General features: G+C 48.1%; 2 protein-coding genes across 2 annotated transcripts; one reads left to right on the top strand and one right to left on the bottom strand.

Annotated features, from left to right (window-relative positions):
* Nucleotides 1-593: 593 nt before the first annotated feature.
* Nucleotides 594-3,296, top strand: LOC125514740 (galactoside 2-alpha-L-fucosyltransferase-like). Its single transcript, XM_048680093.1, has 2 exons — nucleotides 594-1,004; nucleotides 1,747-3,296. Exons 1-2 carry the CDS (start codon nucleotides 758-760, stop codon nucleotides 3,171-3,173), a joined length of 1,674 nt encoding a protein of 557 aa, XP_048536050.1. The 5' UTR covers nucleotides 594-757; the 3' UTR covers nucleotides 3,174-3,296.
* Nucleotides 3,297-3,545: 249 nt separating this feature from the next.
* On the bottom strand, nucleotides 3,546-5,665 carry LOC125514741 (photosystem I chlorophyll a/b-binding protein 5, chloroplastic). The gene is made up of 6 exons (XM_048680094.1): nucleotides 5,313-5,665; nucleotides 5,082-5,214; nucleotides 4,518-4,630; nucleotides 4,271-4,375; nucleotides 4,070-4,158; nucleotides 3,546-3,980 (listed from the first exon to the last, which is right to left on the bottom strand). The coding sequence occupies exons 1-6, from the start codon at nucleotides 5,498-5,500 to the stop codon at nucleotides 3,844-3,846; spliced, it is 765 nt and encodes a 254-aa protein (XP_048536051.1). The 5' UTR covers nucleotides 5,501-5,665; the 3' UTR covers nucleotides 3,546-3,843.
* Nucleotides 5,666-11,244: the final 5,579 nt, after the last annotated feature.

Here is an 11,244-nt window from a genome sequence, read left to right as displayed (position 1 = left end):
CCGCTGACAGGTGTGTCAACATGAACTGTATGGTGGTTTTTTTAGAGGCTGACATGTATGCCGATCGTTGGCATGATGCTGACATGAACTTTGGACGATGGCATGGTCGTTAGCATGATCTATAAGCGCGGGCTTTCTAAAATCTGTGTGCGGACATGAAATAGGCCGGCGGGTTGGACGCAGGGCTAATCCAAACGTAAAACGGAATAAACGGTGAGCAGACAGCCGACTAAAATATACGAAAAATGAATAAAACACGCGTTTCCTTGGTTCGGCGCGTTGGAGTTGCTCTGACCGCCCCCACCATCCAAAGCCGCATCAGCAGGCACGCTTGCCTCATCAACGCCGAACCCGGCGAGCCGGGCGAGCCTGGCGCGTCCGGTGCCCCGCACAGCAACCCAGGGCATGGCCGCGACCGTGCCACGCACAGAAAGCAGGAGCAAGACTACAAAAGCCACGCCGACGCCGAGGCGCCCCAGCGACCACCGACAACGCCACACCGACGCCCACCGCATCGCGTCGCTCGGCCCGGAGCCACTTTTTCCACCTGAGAAACGCATCGCATGGAAGGTTCAAAACCCCTGCGCGTGCGGCCCCGACTCCGCCCGTCGGCCCCGCGCCCACCCCCTCCCCTACTACATCAACCCCGGTCGCGCCGCGAGACGTAGGTAGCGCCCGCCCATCTTTTGACGCCGCCCGTGCCTTTTTCCGGCGGAAGGCAGGCAGGCAGGCAGAAGAACCCCGGGACGCGGCCCGCATGGACATCAAGGAGCGGATCCGCCGCACGCCGCGGGAGGAGGAGGCGCCCGCGGCGGCGTCCCCGCGCGGGAGGAAGGGCGGGGCGGCGATGCTGCTGCTGCGGTGGTCCCTGCCGGCCGCGGCGCTCGTGGTCTGCGCGGCCCTCCTCCTCCTGCTCGCCGGGGGCTCCGCCGCGCGGAGGGGCCATCTCCTCGACGCTGATCCCTCCGGGCGCGATGACCCGCGCCTCGTCCGTCCGCGAGATGGTACGTACGTGACACACATACCACGGATACGCCTGCGCCCGTAACGCAAGTTTCCATTTTTTGAGTTCGGCTGCGCTAGGACCACGGCTTTTGTTTCAATTCTGATGATTTTTCTGAGTTGTAAGTACCGGTGGATGGCGACGTTACATTCAGGATGCCGCGCCTTTAATGTCTGGGCCCTTCTCTTTTGACATGTGCGCTGATACTCAAGTTCTGCAAAAAAAATAAAAAAAATCCCGACTTCTTTTCCCAGATTGTTTTTACCAGTTTATAGCTCTTAAAAACTCATAAGTTTGATGGTTATTGATATTTGCCGTCGGGGATGTAGTCGTCACTCAAAATGTGTCGTGTGGCACTTTTTTCAGATCACTGTGTGCAGTATGAGCGTGACATCCATATCGTATCAGCGTTGATGCCAAGTTACCTTTATTTTTGTTGCATGCTACACATTGTCGACTTTGGCTAGTTTATGTTTCACGCTACTGTTACGTGCCTCGTCTTGTTTATGCACTGCATTGTGCTATCCTTATCATTTACTAACTGACTTGTGTCAACTCATAGTGCATTATAGCTAACTGACTTGAATAATTCGCGCCTACCTCAGATTTGTATTGGCATCACTGCCACTTGACCAAAGGATGACCTTTTTTTTTATGTTTTTACTACAGTACAGATTGAAGTGTAACTCTTATATTCTGTATATGATTTCTGATACAATGTTTTTCTGTTGTTGTGTTTTCAGAAGATGGCACCTCGGGATCTCCGGTAGTTGTCAAGGACAAATTACTTGGAGGCTTGCTAGTTCCCGGTTTTGATGAACAATCATGCCTAAGTAGGTACCAATCAGTACTGTATCGTCGAATATCGCCCCACTTTCCATCTACCTACCTCTTGGAAAGATTAAGGAAACAAGAGGCCCTCCAGAAAAAGTGTGGCCCACGAACTGAATTTTACAGGAAAGCTGTTGAGCAGCTTAAGTCTGGTCAGGATATTAAGGTCATGGACTGCAACTATCTGGTCTGGACAGCTTACAGTGGTCTAGGGAACAGGATCTTGACAATCGCCTCGGCATTTCTGTATGCAATCCTTACAAACAGAGTCTTACTTGTCGACGGAGACAAAGGCACCGCAGATCTCTTCTGCGAACCATTTCCTGAAACTTCATGGTTGCTGCCGTCAGATTTCCCCATTAAGCAGTTCAAGAACTTCAGCATTGGCTCTCCTGAGAGTTATGGAAACATGCTGAAGAGTAAAGTTGTTCATTCTAGCCCTGCTTTTCTCTATCTTCATTTGGCTCATGACTATAGTGAGTATGATAAGCTTTTCTTTTGTGAAGATAATCAGCAGTATCTCCAGACAATCCCATGGCTGATCCTGAAATCAGATAATTACTTTGTACCTTCACTTTTCCTGATCCCGGCATACCAAGAGGAACTCATGAGGCTTTTCCCCCAGAGAGATGCTGTTTTCCACCACTTGGGACGTTACTTGTTTCACCCCAGCAATGCCGTCTGGGGCATGATTACAAGATACTATGATTCTTATCTTGCCAGAGCTGATGAAAAGTTGGGTATCCAGATCAGAGTCTTCGACACCGAAACTGGTCCGTTTCAGCATGTCCTGGATCAGGTCCTTGCATGTACATTCAAGGAACACTTGTTGCCAGAGGTTAATACTCAAGAGCCAATTGTCTCACCAAGGAAGGCCAAGTCGAAAGCTGCTCTAGTTACTTCATTAAACTCGGGATACTGTGATAAATTCAGAAACATGTACTGGGAACATCCTACGGCAAATGGCGAGACAATTAGCTTCCACCAGCCAAGTCACGAGGAACATCAGAACTCAGACAAGAAAATGCACAACAGGAAAGCCTGGGCAGAGATATATCTGTTAAGCTTATCTGATGTCATGGTGACCAGTGCATGGTCAACTTTTGGGTATGTTGCCCAGGGTCTCAGTGGTTTGAAGCCATGGCTTCTGTTCAAGCCTGAGAACCGCACTGCCCCTGATCCGCCTTGCCGCCAAGTTCTGTCCATGGAACCATGTTTTCATGCTCCACCTTTCTATGATTGCAAAACTAAGAGAGGAACTGATACGGGAAAACTTGTCCCACATGTAACACATTGTGAAGATATGAGCTGGGGGCTTAAGCTAGTCGATCAGAATTAGTGGTAGATGTGGTGCGTATTTCCTATCCAAATCATATATGTACAGTGCAAGCCAATATATGCTTAGTTGTGTGGTATAGGTGCAACTCTGTTTCTATATTGCAGGAAAGTGTTTTCTGGCTTGGCTGATATAGATGCAATTACATTAACTGCTGCATTTGTTCTCAAAGATATGTTCTGCAACTTGCAGGACATGCTAGTATTAATTTCCTTGTCTGTAGTATTTTCATGTTCTGCGACTTACATTCAAGCATATGCAAAAAGCCATGGCAGCGTTTTTATGCTGCCGCAGAGTTTTGCCGAAATGATGCCCATGTCGGATAACTGCAAAGATGGTGCCATGGCAGAGTTTCATCGAAAAAACACAAGCATATACTGCAGACTAGGATCAATTGCAAGAACCAGAAGCATCATTGTTTCAATATAAACTATAATATCTTGTTTGCATTTGAAGAAAATCAACTTTTCATCCCATCTGTATGGCAATTGTGTAGTGAGTTTCCTATAGTTCCTCCAACAGAAGCTCCATATTCAGTTTTTGTGACTGATCGGACCTTGCAAAGAAGAGAGCCGAGTAGAAGTACCCTTCCTGTAACAAATCATTGTGATTTTTTGTGCTACACCTTTAGATGGAAAAAGGGGGGAAAGAGCGAAATTTCGAGACAGAGTTTTCAAGACAAGGTTAGTGCATGAATGATATTTTTGTTGAAAGGATCTGAAAGATGTGTCAAAAGGTTCTCAATGGGCCCAGCGTGAGTCACAGACGCTTGCACAATAAAGCCAAGCATAGCAACCATTGCCAACCTCCCTGTAATTGATAGCAATAATATTAGCAAATCACAAATATTACTGCAGGAATATCTTGCAATCCATCGTACTTCGAGAAAGTGAACCTACCATTCTTAATTTCTTTCAGCTTCACTTCATTCGCATTCTCTATATCCTTGGCGAGTCCCATTGGGTTAAATAGTGGACCCCCAGGGTATCTGTTCAGATTTGAGAATTGTAATAATGATAATTTAGTTAAAGCATCGAGCGAGAGACTTGCCATTTGCCAAGGGAAATGGTTTCAGTCTTCAGTTGGAGAATGTTGCTTACCCTGGCTGTGAACCCGCAAGTGAAGCTTCTATCCCAAGGAATGTCCCTTCCTTTGCTTGTGATCCTGGACTAACGAAGTCCATGTACCTCTTGGTTTCGACAAATCTGTCGAGGATCAGATTTATGACAGAAACAGGTCAGTCATGCCCTGTTTCAAGTCACTACAGTCTACACCATTTAAAACTTCTGAGTTACTGGATGAACTCTTATGCAACTGACTAAATGTTTCAGTTGGATGTTGAATTACCCCATCAAGAGAAGCTGGACAAAGAAGAGTGCTGTGGTGTTGGCGAAGTCAAATTTCGTGGCACCTGCTTCAAACCACACGGGTAGGTTGCCGAGTCCTGATACACGGATCAACTACACAGAAACACACCAGTTAGACCATAGAAGAAAAGAGAGCATCAAAGCCATCGATTCCATGTTTGGTTTCTGCAAGTATGTTTCAGTGTGGTAGGAATACTATTAATCTTGGAAAAAAATTCCTAGGATGCTCTTGTGGAGCTGATGTGTTGGACATGAACTTGCTGACGTTGAGATTGTTATTTTCATTTGGCTCAATAGTTCCCTATGTCATATCTTGGTTTCTCTCTCTCTTTTCTTTAACTAGAGGTATTGCCCTTCCATTTCCATTATCAAAATTCAGAAGTCATGCTTGTTTTCTCACTGTGTTTCTCATAGTTCATCCTAATTTAAGCACCTCTCCAGCTAATTTTGCAAAATCAAGCTTCAGTGCTATGGTTTCTTTAAACTGAGAACATATGACATTCCACAGGAATTAGCAAAGAGGTCAAGTGAGCAACGAACTTACGTCGGTTCCGAGGATGCCGGCAACCCCTGCCATGGCGAACCGGCAGTGCACGAGCTCGGCCTGGACGTACCACTTCAAGTCCTCGGGCTGCTCCCCGAGCCCCAGGGGATCAAACCCGTAGTCACCAGGCAGCCTACAACGACAAACACCAAGCAACCCATCAGCCTAACAAGCAAACCAACCATCACCACCCGCAGAGAACGCCGGCAGAGATTGGCACGGGTGACTGACGTGCCGTCGAGGTACGCCGGCGGGTCCAGCCCCGGCAGCCATGTGGCGCGCTCCGCGGTGGCCCGGACCGCGAACGGAGCTTGGACGTGGTGTCCAGGCATGGTGACCATGCTCCTGCTGCCGAAAGGTGTGGGGGGCCTGGAGGAGAGGGTGCAGACTCTTCCATGGGCGTTAGCTGCTAGCGCCATGGCCGCCGCCGCGCCGCCGCCGCCGGACTTGGCTGGCTGACCCCTTGCTCGCCTGACTGCTGCCGGCGAGGGTCCTTCTTGGCTGCTGCTATTTTGGTTGGGGCGTGTGGGTGGTGCGTCGGACGGATCAAAAAAGGCGTGGATATGGAACTAGAGGCGTTCGTACTTCGTAGCTCCAGTGGCTGTGGAGTCTGCAGCTTGTGTGACTTTTTTTTCCAGGGGATGCAGCTTGTGTGCTGGTTCCAGGCCGGAGTGTATTGAACGGGTTGGGCCAGGGATTTTGTTCCAACGGTATGGTTGGGCCGTCGTCGGCCCACGGCTGGCTGCGACGTCTCGGCATGGGCGTGTCTGTAGAGCTGAGAGTGACGGACAGCGCTTGTGCTGATGCATGAACCGTGGTTCCAGTCTATTCATCACACTTGCCAAAATATATTTAAACAAATCTTATGCGAATAGGAGATTTTCTTTTCAGCTAAAAGGAAATATATAGGAATATGAGAATTTCCTTTTCTTCAGCTAAAAGGAATTAAAGGGAGAAATTTAAACATATGGATTTGGGATGAATACAAACATGAGGTCATTCTAGATGGATGTGGAGACTACCTCCGGATTTCTCGCTTTTGCTCTGGTTAGGATAGGTGGTTTTAGATGGCATTGGGTTTTCGCCCCATGGTGAGCTGCTCGATGACGAGTGCTTGCAGTGGGTTTTCCAGTGGTGTCTTAAACTCGCTTTCCCCTTTTCAGTTTCCTTAAGACCTGGACTCTGTATTTTCGTTATGTCATAGTAATGGAAAGGGGTAATGCTCGGTTCAAAACAAAAAACAAAAAAACACACGAGGTCGTGTTTTATATTTTCTTTCTTCAGCCTGTGTCTGAAATGCAGTTTAGAAGGTGCCCAAGCATGCATACAGCTCAGAAAAAGAAAGAAGTTGCCCATTAGACTCTTTGGGCGGATCCGCCTGTTTGACTGTTCTGGGCTGTTTGGCTAATCCGCTTTTTTGGTGCTTGTTTTTCGGAACAGGTCACAGAACACCTGACATCTCAATTCACACCGCCTTTTTCATTCCTGCGGGTTTTCAGTTACGCTGGTGTTTGTTAACAGATCTAAACATGATGAACACGTTTGGTTGCCCGTATAAGGTCCAACCAGGGTGTCGCGCGGGAAGAAACTGAGCTGTTTGGTTGCTAGCATACACTATTGGGCGTGCATCGCATGAAGTTTAAAGCACCTCTAGGCTTGTCTCGCGAGGCACGCTCGAATCGGCAGTTTCTCGCGAGCCAGGCCCGAGCGGGGCACGTGGGTGGCGGGGGCTGCACGCGAGGAGCCACCCTCGAGAAACCGAGCTGCTTCCTGAAGCGCCGGCAGTTATTACCCTCGCCTTCCCTCACCGCTCTCTCTTCCCTTTCCCTTCTTCCCACTCTCACCGATGGCAGCGGCGGCGTGTAGCAGATCGGAGAACAGCAAGTCGACCCCCGGCCACCTTCACCGGCATCAGCAGCAGCACTTCGGCAATGGCGGTAAGCTATTTTTTCCCCTCCTCGCCTACTACTTCGCATTCGACTCGAGTTTAGATTTGATCCGTGTTAGGGGAACGGGGAATCGGGGTAAACACCATACAGGTGATCATAGCATCGTCATGACTACCGGTAGATATGAGGTTTCCAGTCTGGATTGAGTATAATATGAATGGGGATTAGGGTTCATCTTACATAGTACGCACAGATCCTAGCCTCGAGGACACTAGAGGCGATTGGAGCGGCGAGTGGCCTTGGTCTTGGTCTTCTCCTGCACCACCGTCTCTTCTTCCTCGTTGGAGTCCACCTCGATTGGCATGCTTCGGTTTCCTGGCTCCGGGCCCTCACAATCATTGCCATCGCATCCTCTTCTTCCCCTTCCATAGGCACATTATTTGTGGTGAAGTACATGCCGACACGATGGTCATGAGGACGCCGATACTGTCTGTACTTGGCCCACTTTGCCCTCTATCCAGCGTCGCCGTATTCAGCCTGATTCATGGTCCAGTGAAGCATGTCGACTGACATAGCGCTCTCCACTGGGTCAGGAATCAGTGTCTTCAACTCCTTCAGCGTCGCCTTCTTCAACACAACGTCTAACTCTTTGTGCAGATCTTCCATCCTGCTGAAGTTTGAGCACACTTCCATGGTGTTCTAAAACTTAGTGCGGTCACCCAGCGAGCTGTAGGAAATATGCCCTAGAGGCAATAATAAATTAGTTATTATTATATTTCCTTGTTCATATTTCCTTGTTCATGATAATCGTTTATTATCCATGCTAGAATTTTATTGATAGGAAACTCAGATACATGTGTGGATACATAGACAACACCATGTCCCTAGTAAGCCTCTAGTTGACTAGCTCGTTGATCAATAGATGGTTACGGTTTCCTGACCATGGACATTGGATTAATAACGGGATCACATCATTAGGAGAATGATGTGATGGACAAGACCCAATCCTAAGCCTAGCACAAATATCGTGTAGTTCGTATGCTAAAGCTTTTCTAATGTCAAGTATCATTTCCTTAGACCATGAGATTGTGCAACTCCCGGATACCGTAGATGCTTTGGGTGTGCCAAACGTCACAACGTAACTGGGTGGCTATAAAGGTAACACACGTATCTCCGAAAGTGTCTGTTGGGTTGGCACGAATCGAGACTGGGATTTGTCACTCCGTGTAAACGGAGAGGTATCTCTGGGCCCACTCGGTAGGACATCATCATAATGTGCACAATGTGATCAAGGAGTTGATCACGGGATGATGTGTTACGGAACGAGTAAAGAGACTTGCCGGTAACGAGATTGAACAAGGTATCGGGATACCGACGATCGAATCTCGGGCAAGTATCGTACCGCTAGACAAGGAATTGTATACGGGATTGATTAAGTCCTTGACATCGTGGTTCATCCGATGAGATCATCGTGGAACATGTGGGAGCCAACATGGGTATCCAGATCCCGCTGTTGGTTATTGACCGGAGAGTCATCTCGGTCATGTCTGCATGTCTCCCGAACCCGTAGGGTCTACACACTTAAGGTTCGGTGACGCTAGGGTTATAGAGATATTAGTATGCGTAACCCGAAAGTTGTTCGGAGTCCCGGATGAGATCCCGGACGTCACGAGGAGTTCCGGAATGGTCCGGAGGTAAAGATTTATATATGGGAAGTCTTGTTTTGGTCGCCGGAAAAGTTTCGCGCATTATCGGTATTGTAATCGGTATTGTACCGGGAGTGCCGAAAGGGGTCCGGGGGTCCACCTGCCCCGGGGGGCCACATGGGCTGTAGGGGTGTGCGCCTTGGCCTATATGGGCCAAGGGCACCAGCCCCAAGAGGCCCATGCGCCAAGAGATAAGGGAAAGAAAGAGTCCTAAAGGGGGAAGGCACCTCCTAGGTGCCTTGGGGAGGATGGACTCCTCCCTGGCCGCACCCTTCCTTGGAGGAAGGGCCAAGGCTGCGCCGCCCCCCCCCCTCTCCCTTGGCCCTATATATATAGTGGGGGGAAGGGAGGGCAGCCACACCTATGCCTGGCGCCTCCCTCTCCCTCCCGTGACACATCTCCCTCCTCCCGCAGCGCTTGGCGAAGCCCTGTTGGAATCCCGCTACTTCCACCATCACGCCGTCGTGCTGCTGGATCTCCATCAACCTCTCCTCCCCCCTTGCTGCATCAAGAAAGAGGAGACGTCGCTGCTCCGTACGTGTGTTGAACGTGGAGGTGCCGTCCGTTCGGCGCTAGGATCATCAGTGATTTGGATCACGACGAGTACGACTCCTTCAACCCCGTTCTCTTGACGCTTCCGCATAGCGATCTACAAGGGTATGTAGATGCACTCTCCTTCCCTCGTTGCTGGTTTCTCCATAGATAGATCTTGGTGACACGTAGGAAAATTTTGAATTTCTGCTACGTTCCCCAACAGTGGCATCATGATCTAGGTCTATGCGTAGTTTCTATGCACGAGTAGAACACAAAGTAGTTGTGGGCGTTGATTTTGTTCAATATGCTTACCGTTACTAGTCCAATCTTGATTCGGTGGCATTGTGGGATGAAGCGGCCCGGACCGACCTTACACGTACTCTTACGTGAGACTGGTTCCACCGACTGACATGCACTAGTTGCATAAGGTGGCTAGCGGGTGTCTATCTCTCCCACTTTAGTTGGATCGGATTCGATGAAAAGGGTCCTTATGAAGGGTAAATAGCAATTGGCATATCACGTTGTGGTTTTTGCGTAGGTAAGAAACGTTCTTGCTAGAAACCCATAGCAGCCACGTAAAACATGCAAACAACAATTAGAGGACGTCTAACTTGTTTTTGCAGGGTATGCTATGTGATGTGATATGGCCAAAAGGATGTGATGAATGATATATGTGATGTATGAGATTGATCATGTTCTTGTAATAGGAATCACGACTTGCATGTCGATGAGTATGACAACCGGCAGGAGCCATAGGAGTTGTCTTAATTTATTTATGACCTGCGTGTCAACATAAACGTCATGTAATTACTTTACTTTATTGCTAACCGTTAGCTGTAGTAGTAGAAGTAATAGTTGGCGAGACAACTTCATGAAGACACGATGATGGAGATCATGATGATGGAGATAGTGGTGTCATGCCGGTGACGATGATGATCATGGAGCCCCGAAGATGGAGATCAAAAGGAGCAATATGATATTGGCCATATCATGTCACTATTTGATTGCATGTGATGTTTATCATGTTTATACATCTTATTTGCTTGGAACGACGGTAGTAAATAAGATGATCCCTCATTAAAATTTCAAGAAAGTGTTCCCCCTAACTGTGCACCGTTGTGAAAGTTCGTCGTTTCGAAGCACCACGTGATGATTGGGTGTATAGATTCTTACGTTCGAATACAACGGGTGTTGACGAGCCTAGCATGTACAGACATGGCCTCGGAACACATGCGAAACACTTAGGTTAACTTGACGAGCCTAGCATGTACAGACATGGCCTCGGAACACAAGAGACCGAAAGGTCGAGCATGAGTCGTATGGTAGATACGATCAACATGAAGATGTTCACCGATGTTGACTAGTCCGTCTCACGTGATGATCGGACACGGCCTAGTTGACTCGGATCATGTAATCACTTAGATGACTAGAGGGATGTCTATCTGAGTGGGAGTTCGTAAGATGAACTTAATTACCCTAAACATAGTCAAAAGGTCTTCGCAAATTATTTCGTAGCTCGCGCTTCAGTTCTACTGTTTAGATATGTTCCTAGAGAAAAATTAGTTGAAAGTTGATAGTAGCATTTATGCAGACAGTAGAAGGCTTATGTCCTTAATGCACCGCTCAGTGTGCTGAACCTCGAACGTCGTCTGTGGATGTTGCGAACATCTGACATACACATTTTGATGACTACATGATAGTTCAGTGTGTAATGCTAAATGGTTTAGAATTGAGGCACCAAAGATGGTTTTTGAAACATCGCAGAACATATGAGATGTTCCAAGGACTGAAATTGGGATTTCAGGCTCGTGCCCACGTTAAGAGGTATAAGACCTCCGACGATTTTCTTAGCCTACAAACTAAGGGAGAAAATCTCAATTGTTGAGCTTGTGCTCAGATTGTCTGAGTACAACAATCGCTTGAATCAAGTGGGAGTTGATCTTCCAAATGAAATAGTGATAGTTCTCCGAAGTCATTACCACCAAGCTGCTAGAGCTTCGTGATGAACTATAATATATCAGGGACATATATGAT

The sequence above is a fragment of the Triticum urartu genome, chromosome 6, assembly GCF_003073215.2.
Source record: "Triticum urartu cultivar G1812 chromosome 6, Tu2.1, whole genome shotgun sequence".
Lineage (NCBI taxonomy): Eukaryota > Viridiplantae > Streptophyta > Magnoliopsida > Poales > Poaceae > Triticum > Triticum urartu.
Note: the sequence above shows the minus strand (reverse complement) of the source record. Positions and strands in the feature narration are given on the sequence as shown.